This window comes from Bubalus kerabau, chromosome 6, assembly GCF_029407905.1.
Source record: "Bubalus kerabau isolate K-KA32 ecotype Philippines breed swamp buffalo chromosome 6, PCC_UOA_SB_1v2, whole genome shotgun sequence".
In the NCBI taxonomy this organism is placed as follows: domain Eukaryota; kingdom Metazoa; phylum Chordata; class Mammalia; order Artiodactyla; family Bovidae; genus Bubalus; species Bubalus kerabau.
In genome coordinates this window covers 15,602,457-15,626,545 of record NC_073629.1, presented here as the reverse complement: position 1 = coordinate 15,626,545, position 24,089 = coordinate 15,602,457, and the positions used below count along the sequence as shown (strand labels likewise).

The 24,089-nt window shown below is 38.5% G+C and overlaps 1 protein-coding gene across 14 annotated transcripts in view; it reads right to left on the bottom strand.

The window, feature by feature from the left end:
- LOC129654638 (GON-4-like protein) overlaps positions 1-24,089 on the bottom strand; it is a 90,826-nt gene that overhangs the window by 42,555 nt on the left and 24,182 nt on the right. For 7 of the 14 annotated variants that reach the window (XM_055584021.1, XM_055584022.1, XM_055584020.1 and 4 more), the window contains 8 exons: positions 13,951-14,144; positions 13,160-13,234; positions 12,944-12,994; positions 10,592-10,642; positions 9,844-9,939; positions 8,701-8,820; positions 7,937-8,107; positions 2,542-2,734 (listed from right to left, as the gene is read on the bottom strand). In XM_055584021.1, the coding sequence (XP_055439996.1) occupies positions 2,542-2,734; positions 7,937-8,107; positions 8,701-8,820; positions 9,844-9,939; positions 10,592-10,642; positions 12,944-12,994; positions 13,160-13,234; positions 13,951-14,144 (951 nt within the window). The other 7 variants (XM_055584031.1, XM_055584034.1, XM_055584029.1 and 4 more) reach the window with 6 other exon arrangements.

Genomic DNA, 24,089 nt, shown 5'->3' with positions numbered 1-24,089 from the left:
ATACGTTTGGACCCCCATCTGTTGAGGTGCAAGATCTACAAAGAAGGCTTCTGCTTGTATCATACAAGTGGGCCAGCCAATATTCTCAGAGAATTCATTTGGTAAACATGCTGAAAAATCATTTGGGAAGGTTTCTTCTGAGTTCTGCTTGGCTTTTAGTACCTTAATTGTAGAACCTAACTTCTGGGTCTAATTACTTTGTTGACTGATATTAACACCCAATGTCAGCATCTATCCAGCTGATCTCAATTTGGTGTACCCACTCCATTAGTAGACCTCTTAAATTATTTTTTGCAAATGACACTCTTAATAGAAGAGCAGATGGTACTAGGAACATATGAAAATAACCACATAATACTACAAAAATAAACCAGCATATGGCTGAAGTTTGGTTCTATGATCTATATCTAGCATTATTTCCTACTTACCAGCACTCATTAAACTCAGCTGGTAGATGTGGTTTATAAATCTACCCTAGTCACTGGATTCATATTCTCTTTTTTAAATAGATCCTACTAAGGAAACAAAACAATTGTTTTAAAGAAAACATTTTCACCCTCCCCACTAACCATTATTCCATTTCCTCAATTGACCCTTATCATACTCTTCTATTCCTCCCATGCCAGTAGTTTCCAACCTTTAGGATACGTAAGAATTAGATCCCTAGACGATACCCATTAGAGATTCTGATTCAGTAGGTACAGGGCAAGGCCCTGGAATGGAATTTACATCTTTACACCATCCAACACAAACATCCTAACACACTCTGATTCTGATTCAAATTCTAGACACTAACTATGAGAAACACTGTCCTGCTGCTGCTGCCGCCGCCGCTAAGTCGCTTCAGCCGTGTCCGACTCTGTGTGACCCCATGGACGGCAGCCCACCAGGCTCCCCTGTCCCTGGAATTTTCCAGGCAAGAGTACTGGAGTGGGTTGCCACTGCCTTCTCCGTGAGAAACAAAGCTCCCAAAATCCTGACAGCCAACCCAGTCTGACCTTTCCTCCTCAATAGCCAGTATCTCAGCTCTTTCAACCAAGGTGTTAACAATTAAGGCACCAAAGCTGCTGGACTAATAAAGCCACGAGACGTAATCACTATCGTTATTTTGTCTTAGCTTAGGTCTAAGGATAAAATGCAGAGCTTGCTTATGAAGTAGCATACGCATTTAAAAAATGCTTTCATGCCCCCGACACTTCTTTGAGACATGTTCCTGGAAAACTAAACTGGGTTCTAATTCTAGCAGTATAACAAATGGATTCTGAAACACAAAGTAACACAATGAATTTCTGAGACTTTTATAAAATTGATAGAATTATCTTTGTCCCTGTTCATTTCTTTCTGCAGAGGTTTTTGAGCCTTGTGAGCCTTGGACTTTGAGATGGGTTGATAGAAAAAGGAAATGTCAATAAATGAACCTCAAGAAAATTATAAATCTCCCTAAAGAAAGTGACATAAAAAAGCTTCATGTATGTAGATGTGGACATTTTTCCAGGGAGTGGCTGCATAGCTTTCAGCACATTCTCAAAGGGGTAAGGAATCATCTGGAAATCACGACAAACTAAGGCGATCTCTCATTTGCTCTACATTTACAGAAGCACTGCACAAAATGATGAGTGATACCTGATTTTCACTACAGTACACTTAAAAAAAAAATCACCAAAAACAATTTTAACAATCTTTATTCACTGTTTTAAAGAAAGAACTTTTACTTATATTCTAAAACAAATAAGGGTTGCAGCAAGGATTCTTACACCACGTATGACTGCAGTCAAAGTTGCTTGTGTCTGATCAATTCTCCTTCCCTACTTCTGGAAACACTACCACTTCTTTTGAGTAACTGCTTATCCCAACCATTGTTTATGAGGTGCTGCCAGTCACAGACCTCCATGCTTAAACAGTCTTCCTATCAAAGCCATGCAACACCAAGAGAGTAGGTATGTGATCAAACCAAACCACAGTTGCTCCTCTGGACTTTTAAAACTAGAGCCTGTAGAAGAGATTTCTTCTGATGTGGGAACAAAGCAAGAAGTGAATGGTGTGTGTATGATCGTATTTCCAGCCTTGTAGAAAAAAAGGTTTAAGAATCGAGTTGACTGACAAAAAGAAGTACAGATAACAGCTGTAGAGAGAGAAAGTGGGCCTAAACTGCCTCAATTCCACTGCAGGCTTTTCTGCCCTTTCCAAAGTCTGGTTTTATTTGCCCTTCAGCAAGCTGAGAGTTAGGATTCTTTCACTTGCATCAGGAAGAATCTTAACTAACACAATAGTCTTTGAGTAAAACGATGCGCTCTCATGCAATCATATATAAAATTATATGTACATTTATGTTTCAGAGGCAGAATCTTAGCAATCAAAAGATTCCCCAAAAGACTCAACAGAAAAAAGGGAGGGGGGATTTAACTACTGATTTAGAGTATATTGTTAAATACAAAATTAAATCAACTGAAAACATCCCTTTCCTTACGATATTAACTAATGAAAATTTTACCATAGAGACCATGGACAGAGAGGACAGTAAATGCAAACAAAAGCAGTTACCTTCATTCCCCACATCATCATTCATAAGTCCTCCCAGCCACATCTTCCAGTCCTCATCGTCTGCTGTATTGGGGTCATACATGTCTGGGGTGATGTCTGGAGCTCGGAGCTCTGCCTCTAGCTGCCCCAGGGGAACATCTTTCAGTGGCATCTTAGAGCGAGTTCGGAAAGCAATGAGACTGTCATCCATGGGCTAGACAGTGGGGAAGGAAACAAAAGTCTATCACTGGATGCCTGATGCTTTCAGCTTCTCCAAACTTCATCATATCCTGTGTGCTTCTCTTCTTAGCTTAAACCACAAGGTCTTTTCTTGAAATCATTTGGGTTTATTATTCTTTGAGAAACATTAAGGACAATGACATCAACTGTTTTTTATTTTTCCTTGTTGTTTTTTGTTGGTGGTGGTAGTACCAATCTTTTTTTTAAAGGTTATATTCCATTTATAGTTATTATAAAATACTGGCTATATTCCCCACGTTGTACAATATATCCTTGTATCTTATAATGACATCAGTTTTAAAACCAAAATTTCAGCACCACCACCAACAAAAAAACGAACAAAAAACTTGATGTCGTCCTTAAATTAAGATAAAATTTACATACCATAAAACTCACTCTTTTAAAGTGCATAACTGTGTAGGTTTTACACTTGAGTGAGCACCACCACTATCTAATTCTAAAACATTTTCATCACTCCCAAAAGAAACTCCATTTTTCCTAGCAGATGCCCCCCATTCTTCCCTCATCCCAGTCTCTAATAATCACTAATCTTTCTGACTCTATGATTTGCTTATGATGGAAATTTTATATAAAAGGAATCATACAATATGCGGCCTTTTGTCTCTGGCTGCTTTCATTTAGCATGTTTTCAAAGTTCATCCTGTAGCATGTTATCAGTACTTCATTCTTTTTTATTGAGAAAAAAGGAAAGGAATACAGAATTGTGTGTTCATATTTTTCCCCACTGTTTAATTGGGTTGTCTTTTTATTGTTGAGTTATAAGAGTTCACTACCTATTACAATATTGTAATCAAAAGTCACAAAGATGCACTCTGTTTTCTTGTAATAGTTTCATCATTTTAGCTCTTAAATTTAGGCGAGTTATCTATGTTAACTTTTAAGTGTGATTTGAGGTAAAATCAAACTTCATGCTTTCACATATGAATTTTCAGTTGTTGCAGCACCAATTGTTTTTTGTTTATTTTCTATCGTTTTTCCAAATTCTTTTCTCATTTAGGTTATTAGAGAATACCAAGCAGAGTCCCCTGCTGCTATACAGTAGGTCCCTGTTCGTCACCTGTTTTAAATACAGCAGTCTGTACATGTCAATCCCAAACTCCCAGTCTAGCCCTCGCCCCTAGTCTTCCCCCTGGTAACCATTAGTTTGTTTCTAAGACTGTGAGTCTGTTTCTGTTTCGTTAAGTAAGATTCAAAAGGATATACGCACCCCCATGTTCACTGCAGCACCGTTTACAACAGCCGAGACGCAGAAGCAACCTACATGTCCACTGACGAATGGATAAAGATGTGGTACATATATACAAATGAATGTTATTCAGGCATTAAAAAAAAAAAAAAATGGGGACTTCCCTGGTGGTCCAGTGGTTAAGACTCCAGGTTTCTACTGCAGGGTGCACAGGTTCGATCCCTGGCTGGGGAACTAAGATACCATATGCTGCACAGTGCAGCCAAAAAATTTAAAAAATAAAACATTAGGAAAAAAAGAATGAAGTAATAGGGTCTTCCTCGGTGGTCCAGTAGTTAAAAATCTGCCTTACAATGCAGGGGAATCAAGTTCTATCCCTGGTCTGGGAACTAAGATCCCAGTGGAGCAACTTAGCTCACACCCCACAACTGCTGAGCCTACATGCCACAACTAGAGAGCTCGTGTGCCACAACGAAAGATCCTGCATGACGCAACAAAGAGGCTATGTCCTACAACTGAGACCCGATGCAGCCAAATAAATATATATATATATATTTTAAAAGATACTCAGAGTATATTTTTAAAAAGAATGAAATAATGCCATTTGCAACAACATGGATGGACATACTAAGTAAATCAAGTCAGGTAGAGAAAGACAAGTAACATATAATATTACTCATGTGGAATCTTAAAAAAAAAAAAAAAAAGACACAAATGAATTTATTTCCAGTTATTGTAGCACCATTTGTTGAAAGACTATTCTTTCCCCATTAATTGGTCTTGGCACACTTGTTAAAGATTAAAAAGTTCAAAGTGAAGTCGCTTAGTCATGTCCACCTCTTTGCAACCCCATGGACTATAGCCCGCCAGGCTCCTCTGCCCATGGGATTTTCCAAACTTGAATACTGGAGTGGGTTGCCATTTCCTTCTTCCTGACCCAGGGGATCTTCCTGACCCAGGGATCGAACCCAGGTCTTCCGCAGTGCAGGCAGACTCTACTGTTTGAGCCACCACGGAAGTCCTAAAAGATTAACTGACCACAAATTAAGAGGGTTGTTTTTTTTTTTTTAATTTTTCCTTTATTTTTGTCTGCACTGGATCTTCACTGCTGTACAAGGGCTTTCTCTAGCTGCGGTAATCAGGGGCTACTCTCCAGTTGTGGTACGTGGGCTTCTCATTGTGATGGCTTCTCTTTTTGTGGAGGACAGGCTGGAAGGCATGAGGGCTTCAGTAGTTGCAGCAAGCAGACTCTAGAGCATGCGGGCTTCAGGAGCTATGGCGCAGGGGCTTAGCTGCCCTGCAGTGTACGGAATCTTCCCAGACCAGGGACTGAACTTGTGTTCCCTGCAATGGCAGGTGCACTCTTAACCGACTACCAGGGAAGTCCTAAGAGTTAATCGTTATACTCTCAATTCTGTTCCACTGGTCTATGTCTATTCTTATGCCAGTACAAGACTGTCTTGATTACAGTAACTTTGCAATAAGTTTTGAAATTACTAAGTACAGACTTCCATCTATTTTCTTTTTCAAGACTGTTTTGGCAATTCTGGGTCCCTTACATTTCCATGTGAATTTTAGGATTAGCTTGTCAATTTCTGCAAAATAAGCAGCTCGCATTTGGAAAGGGGTTGTAATGAATTTGTAGATCTATTTAGGAAGTTCTCCCTAGACTACTACAATAATATCCCAACAGATTTCTGTTTCCTCTCTTGCTCTCCTATAGCTCATTTCCCACAGCTTAGCCAAAGGGACATTTTTAACATTAAATCAGAAAATATCACAAAAAAAGCTTTTTTAAATGTTCCCAGATCTTTTAGATGCCTTCTGCTGCTGCTAAGTCTTTTCAGTCGTGTCCGACTCTGTGCGACCCCATAGACGGCCCACCAGGCTCCCCCATCCCTGGGATTCTCCAGGCAAGAACACTGGAGTGGGTTGCCAGTTCCTTCTCCAATGCATGAAAGGGAAAAGTGAAAGTGAAGTCGCTCAGTCGTGTCCGACTCTTTGCGACCCCATGGTCTGCAGCCTACCAGGCTCCTCCGTCCATGGGATTCTCCAGGCAAAATTTAGATGCCTGCCTCCTGCTTATTCAGATCTCAGTTCAAATGTGCTCTACTCAAGGACTTTTCTAATCATCTTATGTACAGCACTACAATAGGCACTACCTTATTTCCTTGCTTTTATTTAGTTCATTTCTTACCCATCTCTGAAATAATTTATGCATTTATGGTTTATATCTCTCCAACAGACAATAAGGTAGAAGAGGAAAGACCTTTTCTGTCTCATACACAGTTATTCCCCACCTTCAGTCATTCAGTATGTGTATGAATAAATGATTACATAAAAACTATTATATCCCAACACAATTACTCATTCACTCCAAAGCAGGGTGATCAAATTAAGTGACCCCTGGGACTCCCTGGCAGTCCAGTGATTATAAAACTCTGCACTTTCACTGCAGGGGGCACAGGTTTAACCACTGGTTGGGGAACTAAGATCCTGCATGCCACTCAACTCAGCCAAAAAAATTTTTTTTAATTTTTAATAAAAATTTAAAAAATTAAATGGTCCTTTCAGAGCTGTTTTATTCAATATTCTGTTTTTAAATTTTAAGACAGACATATTTTTCATTGACTGGTAAGACTACTGGGGAAAACCTAAACATTAAAAAGAACTACCTAGGTCACCTGAAGCTATCACAACATTATTACCTGGCTATACTCCAATATAAAATAAAGTTTTATAAATAAATAAAATTTATGCTTAAACTTATCAAAAATAGAACTAGCTAATGATGGGATTTAGAAAGTCATCATTTGACAATAACCATAGTAATGATTGTTTCAATCAAGAATAAGTAATGGATGCTAAAATAAGTGGGTGAAAAGCTGTTTTACCTTAAAATAAAAGATACATATTAATTGATTTTAAAATGGAAAAATAACATTTTTACAGCAAGGAGAAAAAAAGCAGACACCACCTTAACCATATGATCAACTTTAACATGACAGAAGTCACGTGCCTCCCGAAATGCTGCACTGAAAAGGACACATCGCTTCCGGGATCTGTGCCAAAAGTACATCACCTGGATAAAACTACGAGAAACTATGAGAAAAGTCAAAATAGAGGAATAGTCTGTTAAATAATTGCTTCATAAGGTTCAAAAATGTCAAGGTTATGAAAGACAAAAAAAGATTGAGAAACTGTTCCCTATTAAAAGTGTCTAAGAGACAGGACAACTAAATACAACATGGAATCCTAAACTGGATCCTGGACCACAAAGAAATTGTTCTTCCTTGGGTTTATACAAAAGACTATTGGGACAATTGGTAAAATCCAAGTAAGGACTTTAATAGATTTTATATATAATATTATATATTTCCTTATTTTCATAATCAAATGTCCTCATTTTTAGGACATATACACTAAGGTATTTAGGGGTAAAGGAGCATCATGACTGCAGCACACTCCAAAGTGACTCAGGAAAAAAAAAATGTGTACAAAGAGAAAGAAGGAGAAGATGTTAAAGCAACTGTGGTAAAGTTTAATTTTGAGGAATCTGGCTGAAGACTGTTTCTATGTTCCACATTTAAAAATTCTCTCTGTGGGACGTCTTTGGTCGTCTAGTGGCTAGGACTCCACATTCCAATGCTGGAGGCCAGGTTCAATCCCTAGTCAGGGACTAGACCCCACATGCCACAACGAAGAGTTCTCATGCTGCATCTAAAGATTCCACACAGTGCAAACAGATAAATGATTTTTTAAAAAAATGCTCTGTCACATACCTTTATTCCTTCCTTAGGAAATGCCATTCTCACAATAAAATACTACAAACCAAATAGTACCCAAGACCTACAATTTCATGACACAAACTTATTATATCAGAATGTAGTATCTTCCTTTCTCCCTTCCCAATTTGAGCAACAACTAATTACTCCATTCACTTTCTCAGCAATCTAGAGTTACATTCACCTGGAAAGAATCCATGCAGACCGGACTGGAAGCCAGCTCCTCATCTACTGCGTGCAACTTCTCCATGAAGGTACTATCCCTGGTCTGTTTGGGCTTTGGTGGGGGCGGAGGCCCCATGGGCACTACCTCAGCACTGATGTGCCTGATGGCAGGTGTGGTCACTTTCTCAGCCTAATTAAAAGAGGCAACTATGTTAAAAAATGAAAGGGGGGAGGGGAGGAAAAGTGGGAGAAAAAAAAGAAGCAGGAAGAAAGAAGCACATCTTTCACATGCTAGCGATTTTTCTCTTCCCAGCCAGACAGAGGTAAAAAAAAAAAAAAAACAAAAGACATTGCCAAGTACATTAATTTAATAGGCTTCATCCTATTTCCAATGAAGCCAACAGGATGCTACTCAGGTTACTGAAAATGGGAGATAAATTAAAATGGCTTTAGAATATTAGAAAACACATACAAAAAAGAGGGTAGACAAAAGAAACCCTGCCAGTCACTCATATTTGGACCCTTAACAAAAACTCAAAAATCTCTCTCCCTGTCACTGAGTTCCAGTTTTCTCTTAACCCTTCACTGACTTAAGCGACTTGGAAATTCAGTTATAACTAGTCACAAATACAAGGAAGATAATGGCATGGTTACTGATCTTGAATCATGTTTGGCAAAAGGTGACAGCTCAGAATCACCATGGGTAAACTATCTATTTATACAGTTAAATAATCTACTTATACAGTATTTCTAATTTATCTTATTAGCATGGTATGGATTTACCTCTGATAATATGCCACTCTCCTCATCTGTTTCAGTCATCTCAGAAGACTGCCTCAATCGGGATTTCTTTGCCCCACGTGGAGAAGAAGCAGTGCTTTCCACATCACTTTCCAATAAACTCTACAAAACAAATCCAGTTCACTTTCATATTTATGCCCCTACCTCATTCTACTGAGTCTGAAGTATCTCAACAGAATGAATCATAAAATATCAATCACTGAATTAGTCAGAGTAAAAGAATAAAATTTAAATAGAAGCTTAATTTTCTGAAGTAGGAACAGGGATCTGATCACTATATACTCATCAGTGTCATAACCTCTGCAAAACTGTAAGGCACTGATTTAAAATCCTTTAACAAATAAGTCAAAGAACACATTAAAAAATAGACTTGTTACATAGCTATAATGAAAATGAAAAAACTACAGCCACAAGCAAACATAAAATCTCAAATGACTTGTGTTGAACCAAATTTTGAAAAGGCCACACAAAACAATATATACACTAATGGTTCCATTTACGTAAGTTTCAGAAACAATAAAAAACTGAACATAGTGTGTAGAGCTGTATATTTAGGTGATATAACCATAAAGATAAGCAAGGAAATTAAGTGAAAGTCGCTCAGTCGTGTCCGACTCTTTGCGACCCCATGGGCTGTATAGTCCATGGAATTCTCCAGGCCAGAATACTGGAGTGGGTAGTCTTTCCCTTCTTCAGGGGATCTTCCCAACCCAGGTCAAGCAAGGAAGTAACTACCAAAAAGTCAAGATAGTGGTTATCTGTAGGGGAAGAGAAGTGATTGTGATAAGAGGTGTCTGGCAACATTACATTTAATGACTTTAAGGAAGTTTAATGAGGATTAGCTTTATAGTTATTCAAGCTGTATAGTTTTTGTTTTATCCTATGCACACTTCTATACATTATATGTGTATTATATTTCATAATACAAGACATGCAAAAAACCAAGGGAACATGAAAAGGAGTCAGTCTTAAGATTTATGTAAAGAAAAGAGTTGAAAAAAAGTACTGTGTTTCAACCCTCTGTATAGAACAAGTGATATTACTCAGGAAGCAAAGTACAGTCTGCCTTGTGGAACCAAAAATTTTCTATATTACCAACTAACACTCACACAGGTAACCACTGACCTCTTCAGCAGTCTCATCTTCTTCTTCATCATCTGGCTGGTACTCTTCATCTGAGGAATCATCATCTTCAAGGTGGATATCCACAAACTGAGGAGGCTACATTAAGTATAATTATAGAAATAAATAAAATAAATTGATTAGAAAATATGAATCATATGTACTTGGAAATTAAAGGGAAGAAAGCAGAGCAGGTAAAAAGAAATCCTAAGAGCACAAGCAGCTAAAGCAAGCAATAAGAGTCAAGAGTTAAAAAAAATTTCTAGGAGCTTCCCTTGTGGCTCAGTGGTAAAGAAACCCCTGCCGATGCAGGAGACACAGATTCGATCTCTGATCCAGGAAGATCCCACACCCTGCAGCGCAACGCAGCCTGTGCGCCACAGCTGTTGAGCCTGGGCTCCTCAACGAGAGAAGCCACTGCGATGAGAAGCCTGCGCACCACAACTGGAGAGCAGCCCTCACTCTCCACAACTAGAGCAAAGCCCTCGCAGCAAAGAACCAGCACAGCCAAAAATAAAATAATAAATACATAAATTTTAAAAAACAATTTTTAATTTCTAGCATGAGAGTCAAACCTAAGAGTAACAGAATGGAAAAAACCAAAGCTGAAATTTAACTAAATATACAGGTCCAAAAAATGTTAACAAATAAAAGGGTTTTGAGACTAATGAAGTCTTTCTTAAGAAGAATAGAATTACCTCTTCCAAATTTACCTTCTTGAGAAGAATAGAATTACCTCTTCCAAATTTACCTTAATTTCATTGGCCTTCTTAATTGGTGAAATATTCCATGTTGGAATTACCTACCAATAAAGAATATAAATAGGTAAGTTCTCTTAACTAAAATGGACCGTTTTTCATTTTTACTTCTCTACCATCACAAGGAGTCATGGGACTAACATGTAACCACAGTGATGTAGGGGTACTGATCTATACTCTCAAACACTTGTCAGAGCTTGGCAGAAGAAAAGGAGAGACAAATCTTTTCCCACCATTAGCATTTCTGCCTTAAACCTAATAATAATCTGTACTACCCATAAATGAACAAAGTGTCTGTCTTGCCTACTTTATATTACAGCTTGGGTTCACATAGAATAATAAACGTGAAAACTATTTGTAAACAACCACAGTACACAAATCTATGATATTATAGGCAATAGCAGCCTTTGTATCAATTAATAATCAATCACATAAATTTTAATTTTTTTTTTATCAATTACATAAAGCTACCGTAAGTATGCCTCCAAAAAACCAGCCGTGGAAAGTTCTTAGGGAAGGATTTAGGGGTGAAGGACCAATTTGTACACAACTTTTCAAAATAATACAGGAAAAAAAAAATAGGTATATATACACATAAAGCAAATATGGCAAAATTTTACAACTGTTAAGTCTAGATGGAATCTAGATTCACTCTAAAATTCTTTTAACTTTTTCTTAATTTTTAAAGAATAAAGTTGGTAGAGGTGAAAGTTTTTTAAAGAATCCTTTAAAATCTCTTTTATACTTCTGACAAAATGCCATTAGACTGTGTAATTGGAGTGTATAATTTCTTGACCATCTAATGGTGACCCAAACAAAATCATCATGAACAAACTCCAGTAGGTCATTAGGTTTTGTCTCTACAGGAATCCTTAGGTCCTCCATATCTTCTCAGCCCTGCTATGCTGTAGCTATTCATCTGGCTCTGTGTAGCCAGGTCCAATACAGGGTAAAGGGAGTAATGTGATTCAGGTCCATAGTTCGTCCCATGTTTGTTTTTAAACCAACAGATTTCCCTACTGCCAAATCCATCAGGAAGGAATCAGTCTATTAAGCATTAAAAAGCAAGAGAGATGGACTTTAAACCTTGCTCCCCATATAAACTACAGTTTTGGGATGTCCACCTTCTATGCAACTATATACATGGTTGGTAAACATAATCTAGGGCCTGATTTGGACCTCCTTGGGTTTTTTTTCCCCAAGTCAAATATGGAATTAATGTTAATTAGATTCTATGTCAGGCAGACTTCATATAACTTCTGTATCACTGATGGCTGCTTTCATCATAACTACCACATGTTCATTTGTAATTACTTTCCCGAAGATGAAATTTCACTTTATGCAGAGTTAGTCAATTAGACAGATATGATGTGATTGTCAATAAAAAGCCAATGCATGGGACTTCCCTTTGTGGTCCAGTGGTTAAGAACCCACCTTCCAATGCAGAGGCCTCAGGTTCGATCCCTGGTTAGGGAACTAAGACCTTATGTGCTGTGCAACTTGGCCAAAAAAAAATTCTTTTTTTAATTTGGGGGACATTTAGCAAGAAAAGAATGTTATGAGAAGATATACTAGTATTCTTCAACTAGAGGAAAAGTCATATGAAAGAGGAACAGGTATTTCCTCGACAGGGCTGCAAGGAACAGAATCAGACAAACAGACAAAAACTATAATATGTATTTTGAGTCCAGGAGGCAAACCTTCCTTACTATCAGAGATAGAATGGACTCCTTCAGGACTATCTCCTACCTTGTCACAAAAGGTCAGCACAAGCTGGACATGTGCTTGTTAAGCAGAAGAAAACACAGTCCCCAGCATCAAAGAGCTTGCTGTACTATATGAGAATGCTTCAAAAGTCTTCAAGTGGCTCGCATACCTTAGTATTCAACAATGCATATTCCCAGGCCCTACCCATGGGTCCCAATTCCTCAGTCTGAGGTGAGCCCCAAAATATGTATTTTTCATTAAACACTCATAAGGGACCCATACTAGGGTGATTGTGATAAAACTGTTCCCTGAAACACAATTTGAAATATACTACTTTAATCACTTTGCCACATATCTGACAACATGAATAGAAAAATGTCCTCTTCATTGCTTTCAAACATTCCGAAAGTTATCTACCTAGCACTTCCAAAAAAGCAACTAAAATAAAAATAAACTATGACAATAATTTCATATATTCCATCTCCACATGTCTATTTGCCTTTTACAACTATTTCTTTAAGGAGGAAAACCTAGATCATAATAAATCTTTCCTACAGTTTTTTGCCCTACAAATAACCTGGAATTAGATAATATTAACAAAGCTAAATATACAACAAAGAAAAAAACAGAACACCCACCACTCCTTTTTCCACCACTTCCTTCAGTTTAGAGCGTGTCATTTTGGGCTCCTAAGAAGGAAAATGAGAAGAAAACAGTCAATAAAAATCAAGGAGTGACTGAGTTTGTCCCTAACTGTTACATTATTTACAAACTTCCAAAGGACCTCCTTCCTATACTTCGCCAGTTTACAGACAGCTCTGCCTCATGACACTAAATGAACAAGAACTACTCACAAACATTGGCATATCTTCCGTCTCACTGATGGCTGCTTTCATCATAGCTACCACATGTTCATTTGTGATTACTTCCTGGAAAAAGAGGAAATTTCACTTTATGAACCAAAGATGTATTATCCAGATAATACTCATCTCTATGTAACTCTGCTAGATATATGTAGAGGATAAGTGAGAGCTAGATACTCAAATGGCTTCAGATTAGGGTAAAGCAAGGCAACTGAAAGCAAAGAAGCAAATTTTGGAGAGAAGCACACAGCTTCCAACAATGTAGTAAGCAAATGGATCAACCTCACTGGCTGATACTAACAGGAATGGCACATATAAAAAAAAAAAAAAATTCTCGAGTTAACTATCTGCTTAAGAGAAACAGTAATAAACAACAGCAGTCTTATAAACAGTTGTACTTCCACATAGCAAAGAAGAGAATTTGCTTATGTGCAAAGTACTGTAAACTGTTAACTGGGCATCTTTTCAGACATACCCACCCACAAGAGTAAATCCACCTTGAACATTATCATCTCCCATTATCTTCGAATCTGCTAAACAAGAAACAATCAAATCAGTGGAAGGAAGCTGTGGAACAGTTTATCCTCCCAATTAAGTTCTTCCACGTGTGTTCACATTTCAAACTTGTGCCAAATGCAAAGAGAAAGCTACCTTGAAATGTAGAATATTTTACCACCAGGAACTCATAAAATTAGTAATTCACATACCAAGACTGCAAAGTTTCCTTTGCTTCCTGTGAAAGAGCTGCACTCCCATTACACAACTGCCCCAGCCGCACTCACATGGAGGATGTTTCGCACGTTGACTGCGGTCAGGTTGTGCTGCTTGGCGCCGTCCTCTAAGGTGCGGTCAAGCATGTCATCCAGCTTCAGGTCACAAGACAAAGTCCTTTCTTCTTGATCCCTGCCATCTCTTTTCCTCTTGGTACCCTTTTTCTTTTTTCGCCTTTTCTCATTTTCTTCACTGTCATGCTCTTCTGCAAATAAACCAAGAACATCACCTGAATACCCAAGCCACTGCTCCCAGAACACAACCCAAAAAGTCAACAGTGAAAGAAAAACCACCTGCCGGCTGTCTGGTCCTGGAATCAAAGAAGGCTGTGATGGAACAGTGGTGAGAGTGCCAGATGTGGTAAGAACACAGTAGTAACACCCGACATTCACTGAATACTCCTAGTAGGCCAGGCATTCTTCTACACACTTTATACACATTACTTCACTGATTCCTCATGACAACCTTATGAGGTAGGGACTGCTCTTTTCCCCACTGTACAGAGGAAGAAAGTGAGACAGAAAGATTAAGAAACTTTCCCAAGAGCTAATAATGACAAAGCCACATTCTGAGGCCAAGCACTTCAGTTCTAGAACTGTCTTAATTATTACTCTATACTGCCCAGATAATATACATCAGACGTCCAGGGCTTATGTCTCAGACCTACAACTTAACTGGGTTACCTTGACAACAGATTCTTAATTTTTTTCTTTTGTAAAATACAGATATCTTCCCACCAATGATGCCATGCAGATTAAGTGAAATAATATCTATCAAAGTGCCTTATAACCCATGAAATATTATATAAACATAATTTATCATTATTATTATTATATTACTGAGTTCAGAAAAGAGAAAAACAAGGAGCAAACCAATAAAAACATCCACTCTGAATCATATTAAAAAGGGTGGAGAGGATGAAGTACCTCTGTTCGACAAGAAAGGAGCACATATATAACCAGATAAAAGGAAAAGCTTCCAGATTATTCAGTTCAGTTACTCAGTCTTGCACAACTCTTTGCGACCCCATGGACTGCAGCATGCCAGGCTTCCCTGTCCATCACCAACTCCCGGAGCTTGCTGAAACTCATGTCCATCAAGTTGGTGATGCCATCCAACCATCTTATCCTCTGTCATCCCCTTCTCTTCCTGCCTTCAATCTTTCCCAGCTTCAAGGTCTTTTCCAATGAGTCAGTTCTTTGCATCAGGAGGCCAAAGTATTGGAGTTTCAGCTTCAGCATCAGTCCTTCCAATGAATATGCAAGACTGACTTTCTTCAGGGTTGACTGGTTTGATCTCCTTGCAGTCCAAGGGACTCTCAAGAGTCTTCTCCAACACAACCATTTGAAAGCATTAATTCTTCGGCACTCAGCTTTCTTCATGGTCCAACTCTCACATCCATACATGACCACTGGAAAAACCATAGCTTTGACTAGATGGACCTTTGTTGGCAAAGTAATGTCTCTGCTTTTTAATATGCTGTCTAGGTTGGTCGTAGCTTTTCTTCCAAGGAGAAAGCGTCTTTTAATTTCATGGCTGCAGTCACCATTTGTGGTGATTTTAGAGCCCAAGAAAATAAAGCCTGTCAGTGTTTCTACTGTTTCCCCAACTATTTGCCATGATGAAGTGATGGGTGGAGAAGGAAATGGCAACCCACTCCAGTACTTTTGCCTAGAAAATCCCATGGATGGAGGAGCCTGGTAGGCTACAATCCATGGGGTTGCAAAGAGCTGGAAGTGACTGAGCGACTTTACTTCCCTACAGGCGCTAGTGGTTAAAAAAAAAAAAAAAGAAAGAAAAAAAGAAAAAAAACCTGCCTGCCAATGCAGGAGATGTAAAAGATGAGGGTTCTATCCCTGAGTCCATAAGATCCCCTGGCGGAGGGGATGGCGAGCCACTCCAGTGTTCTTGCCTGGAGAATCCCGTGGACGGAGGAGCCTGGCGGGCTACAGTCCACAGGGTCACAAAGAGTCAGACAGGACTGAGTGACTTAGCATGCATGCACATTATATGCATATAACAATTTATTCTTACTGTAGTGAATTAAAATATTAAACCAAAGCAACAGTCCCTTCGAAAACACAGCCTCACTTCCTGCCCCAGCTCACTTCCCTATTTTTACACATACACTTAACACTATATCGAGTACCGAATGTAGTGATGTGATCAACATACACCTTTGTTATTGCCTTTCACTATCTCTTGAAAATTTATTAAGGTAGAGAAATCTTGTTCGGACACTAGAGAAAAATTCTGGCAGAGCCATAACTTTCTTACTTGCTTTTAGTTAAAAGATAGTCCTCAATTCAGAAATTAAAATGTCCATTCCCACATGTGAACACAAACACTAAACTCAATTTTCAACCTGATCTCTGCTCCAGGTGGAACCTGCTTCCCATCCTGCCTTTCTGCTCTTTATTCCCCACCCCATTTGGTTGTTCAGTGGCTAAGTCATGCCCAACTGTTTGCAAGCCCATCGACTGTAGCCCGCCAGGCTCATCGGTCTATGGCATTTCCCAGGTGAGAATGCTGGAGTGGGTTGCCATTTCCTCCTCCAGGGGATCTTCCGGACCCAGGGATCATACCTGAGTCTATTGTGCATCCTGCATTGGCAGGTGGATTCTTTACCACTGAGCCCACCTGGAAAGTCCAGGATTTCTCTTTCAAAAAACCCTCACCAACTCCTCCCCTCCTACTTCCTAATATTTTAAAATATCCTTAATCTAAATGAGCAATACAAGGTCCAAGGAACTGTATTGTAACCTTTGCCTGTGTATATTCTGCACAAGTGAATCTGGGTTTGAAATTTACCATCTATTACATAGCTTGATGTTTCAATCTTGATTGTTCAATATGAATACATGTAACTTTGTTCTGTATGCTTTTTGTAATAAAGATGTGATCATTTAAAAAAAAAAAAAAAAGAAGAAGAAGTGATGGGGCCAGATGCCACGATCTTCATTTTTTGAATGTTGAGTTTTAAGCCAACTTTTTCACTCTCCTTTTACTTTCATCAAGAGGCTCTTGAGTCCTTCTTTGCTTTCTGCTATAAGGGTGTGTCATCTGCATCTTTGAGGTTACTGATATTTCTCCCAGCAATCTTGATTCCAGCTTGTGCTTCACCCAGCCCAGCATTTCACATGTACTCTGAATAGAAGTTAAACAAGCAGGGTGACAATATTTAGTCCTGAAGTACTCCTTCCCCCATTTGGAACCAGTCTGTTGTTCCATGTCCAGTTCAAACTGTTGCTTCTTGACCTGCATACAAATTTCTCAGGAGGCAGGTAAAATAGTCTGGTATTCCCATCTATTTAAGAATTTTCCAGTTTGCTGTCATCCATACAGTCAAAGGCTTTGGTGTAGTCAATAAAGCAGAAGTAGATGTTTTTCTAGAACTCTCTTGCTTTTTTATGATACAACGGATGTTGGCAATTTGATCTCTGGTTCCTCTGCCTTTTCCAAATCCAGCCTGAACATCTGCAAGTTCTTGGTTCACAATACTGTTGAAGACTGGCTTGGAGAATTCTCGCAAATCTTGAGGTAGACTATCACACAATACCAAAATGAGGGCCTCATCTCTCTGAAACTTTTTGGTCTGCTACTGAATGAAAACAAGGGATTAGAGAAAATTAACATCAAGACAATCTTCTTGGTTTAAAAAGGTTTTATGACCTGCAAGCTGCACTCTGGCAATATTTATTCTGTGAAAATTAGTAACTTCAAACAACTGCTTTTTCACTTATGAATATATATGAAGAACTTGATAAGTGCTCATAACTTTCAATCCAATAATTCTTCTTAAGGAAATAACTCCGTATGTAATTACTGAGCAAACTCTGGGAGACGGTGAAGGACAGGGAAGCCTGGCATGCTGCAGTCCCTGGGGTCACAAAGAGTTGGACACAACTGAACAACAACACATGTAAAGACTAAACAAGTTATTTATCTCAACATCAATTACTTATGCAAAAACATGGAAAACACCCAAATACCAACTGAAGAAAAGCACACAATCTGAAAGTTGCAAGTTATGTTTATTATCCTTACTGAGGACTACAGCCTTGAAGACAGCCTCTCAGATGGTTCTGAGGAGCTGCACCATAGAGGTAAAGGAAAACCCAGGATATACAAAAGTTTTTGCTGAAAAAACAGATATGTAGTTGAACGTCAAAAGATTACTGCTAACTGCAAAAAATGACATCTCAAGTTAATGATTTTACTGCTTTTCTATGTAAAGGAAGATGCAAGAGTTGTGGGTTCACTGGAGTTATTAGCTATGCATCTTTACTATCGAGGGCCAGTATCCTTTTATCTCTAAACTGAATTTTCCTCAGGGCACACCCTTGGTGGACTCTTAGTGACCCCATGGACTGTAGCCTACCAGGCTCCTCCCTCCATGGGATTCTCCAGGCAAGGGTACTGGAGTGGGTTGCCATTTCCTTCTCCAGGGAATCTTCCCGACCGAGGGATTGAACCTGGGACTCCGCATTCCAGGCAGATGCTTTAACCTCTGAGCCACCAGGGAAGCAGGGACTCATGTAGCATAATACACAACAAAACTTTCTAAAACCTTTGTATTCATATCTTTCCCCACAGTAGCTGCGGCTACAGTGGCTTGTGGATTGGGAGTAAGCAACATTCACTCTTTTTTTTTTTCATTCGTTCTTTACTGAAAAGGCAGGTACCACTTTTTGTGTGCACAGGCAATATGAAAAAAGAATGGTTAAGTGAAGTGGTACACCCATATACTGGACTGTAACTGAGTCATTAAAAATACCATCTGTCGAATGGACAGAATGGACTTCATGCATGCATGCGTGCCACCCACCTCCCCCTCATCTTTCAAGAGGCTTTTGTTGCTGCCTTGGCATGAAGGTCAGTTAGAACATCTCCCAAACACTAGGTTCAGTCCCTTTTATGTGAGCCTGGTGGGTGGGGTGGAGTGGACAACAAGTTAAAAATGACTACAAAGAATTTTTAATAATATAGAAAAAAACTGATAATGACTTTTAAGAAACAAAAGGTAGAATTCAAACATACACAACTTACATTTGTGTAACAAACTAAAGTGGACTATCCTGAGGTACATCCCAACACAGTGATAGATGCAAAAGAAATATAAAACTCTAGAATGCATCAGAAGTGATAAAGTGATAAAGCTCTTTACTGATGGTGATTTGAGAAAGCAGCAAAAGGGGAATCATGTAGCATGAAAGTGAAGTCGCTCAGTCACGTCCAACTCTTAGTGACCCCATGGACTGGAGCCTACCAGGCTCCTCCCTTCATGGGATTCTCCAGGCAAGGGTACTGGAGTGGGTTGTCATTTCCTTCTCCAGGGGATCTTCCCGACCCAGGGATGGAACCTGGGATTCCAGCATTCCAGGCAGACGCTTTAACCTCTGAGCCACCAGGGAAGCAGGGACTCATGTAGCATAATACACAACAAAACTTTCTAAAACTTTGTATTCGTATCTTTTCCCAAAGTCTTTCTTCTCACCTCATTTACCTCTTTTCTCCATAAACTCCAAAGCTCCTCTCTCTCTCACCGTTCTTAAATCTCCTCTTCGCTCTTCCCTTCCCTCTGGCATCCTTTCTCATGCAGACCAATCTAGCCAGTTCCTGGTTTCTGTAATCCCACCTCTCCCTCCTCAATTCATCAGCACTTAAACAAAGACCCAGTAGATGCAGAACAAGAAGAGGATTTCTGACACCCAAGGAAGTCTTGATTCAGTTTCATATTCATAACCTATCAAGTTGTTAGTAACACTGCCAACTGTAAACTAATTCAAGAGAAAAAAGTTTGAAAGACACAAGTTAAAACTATTACTATTATACTAGAAATAATAAAGTATGTTATTAGCTAAAAAGTAACCTAATAAATAAAAATCTTCATTACAAAATTTAACCTACAAAATGTAGCCAAAATTCATGAAAGACCAAAAAAGAAAATTTACAATAGAAGCAGCTAAAAATTTATAAAATTATATATAGACAGGTGATAAGTAATCAAATTATCCTTTAAAGCAGTGCTTCTCAAAATCTCTGTGGCGAATCCACTGTAGACTCACATTTTTATAAAATAAGAATATAGCCATACTGTCAAATGTTTCAATTTTTACAATGTTATGAATGTCAAATTTTTAAAGTTTTACTCTCAGTTTCCATGAATTATTTGTTTCAAACCAGTAACAGTTCTCAACTAGCACTGGTTTTCAGACCACATTTTGAGAAATACTGCTTTAAAATACACACTGAAAAACATTTATTAACCCCAATAAAAATCAAGACAAACAAAAAAAAATTTAAAGCACTGAGAAGAAAAGTTATCACAGGATTAAAATGGAAATAATAAAACTTACTACAGAAAATATTTTTTTAATGGAAAAAGCACTGAAGTTAACCATAACTCCCATTTAGAACGATTATCTTACAAGAATCAAAGTAATGACTGGGGGGTATTGCTGCTACTGCTGCTAAGTCGCTTCAGTCGTGTCCGACTCTGTGTGACCCCATAGACGGCAGCCCACCAGGCTCCCCTGTCTCTGGGATTCTCCAGGCAAGAACACTGAAGTGGGTTGCCATTTCCTTGTCCAATGCATGAAAGTGAAAAGTGAAAGTGAAGTCACTCAGTCGTGTCCGACTCTTAGCGACCCCATGGACTGCAGCCCACCAGGCTCCTCCGCCCATGGGATTTTCCAGGCAAGAGTACTGGAGTGGGGTGCCATTGCCTTCTCCGCATGACTGGGGGGTAAGACCACCCCAATTAACTACATCCTCCTAAATCACATCACACATATTTCTCCTCTGATTTCTGGTTTTAAGGCTTAGTTTAACAGGGAATGTGGGTCTATAAGGAAAATTTAATACATTCCAATACACTGCACAGACAATCCAAGAAAAAACAGATAATTCAATTACTTCTTACTCTGTTTTAGAACTTACCTTTTATTTTACTTTTAAAATACTGGGATACCATTGACTCAGAATTTTAAAAAACTGAAATTAAAAAATTTTTTAAAGGAAGCTGCTCTATAAAAATCAGACTAGAATAAAGAAGGAAATCTAATTTTTCCTTTTATGAAAAAGGTGGGATATGGCTAAAAAACAAGGTATTTGCTAAGGAGCAGATTTAATGAGGCAAGCAGTAAATTGAAACTAAATTTGCACTGTAAATGTACTGTAAAGTGGATGATGTCAATAACGATATGGGTGGGTTCTATAATATCTGAATCACCAAAGCTGCTTTGGTGTATGAAAAAAGCCGCTTAACAGCCCTGTCACACACCCAGGACTTCTGATTCTGGCCACAACAATGTATTTTTTATCAGATGAAACCTTCATGCCAAAAACAACTGTGGAATAATATAAAACTATAAAATTACATTAAAGCAGAATAAAATATATACACAGTCTGAAGGCACTGGCTAACAACCCCTACAGACATGATTTAAGGAGTTGTCATCCTTCAGAGAAGGGAAGCACATAAGGAGAATCCAAGCTGAAAGCAGCATTCTTGCTAAACTAAGTAAGTGATGAAACCCCAGGAGTCACCCACTAGAAACACAGGCCACCATCTAGAAATAAGTAGAAAGTTGAAACAAAGAAGTCTTAATATAGCATAAAACAAACACTAGGCTGAATTTTATTCACCCTCCCCAATTATCTGCCTGCTTGAAGAAAACATACTTATCTCTGGAGGAAGATAACAACACCAAAGCCTCTAGAATTTTTCACCCACATTGTCCACTATCCAATCGAAAATTACAGCAGAGTAAAAACAGAACCAAAAGGCCAAAACACCAGGGGGTAGAGGACGGTGACAGGTGACAGTAAAAACAAGAAAGAACTATGGGTGAGTCAGATACAGGAAAAGGGATTTTTAAATAACTATGATTAATACATTCAAGAAAATAAAGGAAAAGATGGAGAATTTCACCAGAAATACAGAATCTATAGTGTTAAAATGACATGAAAAATTAAATAGACACAGCAAAACAAAGAACTAGTGAACTAGACTACAGAACACCAGAAACTGATGCATGAAGGAAAAAAGAAAAGAATGTAGAGAAAAGCAAATATATACAGGACATGGCGAAAAAAATCTAACATACATATAACCGGAACACCAGGAGAAAAGGAAGACAGAAATGATATTTTTAAAATATTGACAAAGATTTTTTTAACTGAGAAAAATATCAAATCTCAGATTCAAGTAACTCGACAATCCTAAAGAGATAAAAAGTGAAAACCCACTGGTGTTCAGAAGCTTCCCTGGTGACTCAGTGGTAGAGTATCCAACTGCCAATGCAGGAGATACAGGTTCCATCCCTGGTCCAGGATGATCCCACATATCTCGGAGTAACTAAACCCGTGCACCACAACTACTGAGCCTGTGCTCTAGAGCCCGGGAGCCTAACTACTGAGCCCACGTGCTGCAACTACTGAAGCCTGAGGACCCTAGTCCATGCTCTGCAACAAGCCACAATGAGAAACCCACTGTAACTAGAGAGCAGTCCCCACTCACAACTAGAGAAAAGCCGGCGCAGCAACAAAGACCCAGCACAACCAAAAATAAATAGATAAATCTTCAATGAAAAAGAAAAAAACAAGTATCACGGCGTTTAAAACAAATGAAAAAGTAAAATACAGTATCAACACAAAAGGCAGAAACAGATATATGGAATAAAATTGTTGTAAAGTTCTTACATTGTTTGACGTGATAAAAGTACTAATTTAAGATAGACTATAGTAATTTCAAAGACTGTATATTTTTAATCTATAGAGCAACATGTGAAAGAAAAATAAGACAAAATTGGACTTCTCTCAGTAGTTATGAATCTGCCTCCCAATGCAATCCCACTCTTGGGCATACACACACAGAAAAACATGGTCCAAAAGGATTCATGCACCCCAACTGCCACTGCAGCACTGTTTACAAAAGCCAAGACACGGAAGCAACCTAAATGTCCACCGACAGACGAATGAATAAGGAAGATGTGGAACATACATACAATGGAATATTACTCACCCATCACAAAGAATGAAATAATGTTATTTGCAGCAATAAGGATGGAACTAGAGAGTCTCATACTGAGTGAAGCAAACCAGACAAAGGACAAACATCTTATGATATTGCTTGTATGTGCAATTAAAACCAAACAAAACCAAAATGATACAAATGAACATGAACTTACGGTTACCAGTGGAGAAAGGTGGAAGGGAGGTATAGTTAGGGAGTTTGGGACTGACATGTACACATTGCTATATTTTAAATGGATGGGGACTTCCCTGGTAGTTCAGCGACTTAAGACTTCGCACTCTCCATGCAGGGGGCCCTGGTTCAATCCCTGGTCAGGGAACTGTCCACATGCCACACTAAAAGATCCTGCATGCTGTAACAAAGATCAAAGACGCCACAGGAGGATGGATATATGTGTACGTATGGCTGAGTTCCTTTGCTGTCCACCTGAAACTACCATAACACTGTTAACTTGCTATGTTCCAATATAAAATTAAAACTTGAAAGAAAAAGATTCCACATGCCACAACTAAGACCCAGTGCAGTCAAGTAAGTAAATAAAAAAATTTTTTAATGGATAGGGTCTTCCTTGGTGGTCCAGTAGTTAAGACTCCACACTTCCACTACAGGGGGCACAGGTTCAATCCCTGGTCAGAGTACAAAGATCCCACATGGAGGGTACAAAGATCACACAGTGTGACCAAAAAATAAAAAAGATAACCAACATGGACCTACTGTACAGCATAAGGAACTCTGCTCAATATTACATAAAAACCTCGATGGGAAAAGAATTTGAAAAAGAACAGATACTTGTACATGTATAAATGAATCAATTTGTTGTATACCTGAATTAACACTGTTAATCAACTATACTCCAATATAAAATAAAAAATTAAAAAGAAAGCAAAAAAGTTGGTTCTTTAAAAAGATTGATAAACCACTAGCCAAACTTATCAACAAAAAAGACACAAAAAGAGGACCATACTAAAATTAGAAATAAAAAGATGACCTCAAAAAAAAAAAAAAAAAAAAGATGACCTCAATAAAAATTTTAAAGACATTCCAAAATGAGTATTACAAACAACTTTGTATCAACATATTTGACAATTCAGAGAAAATGTACAAATTCCT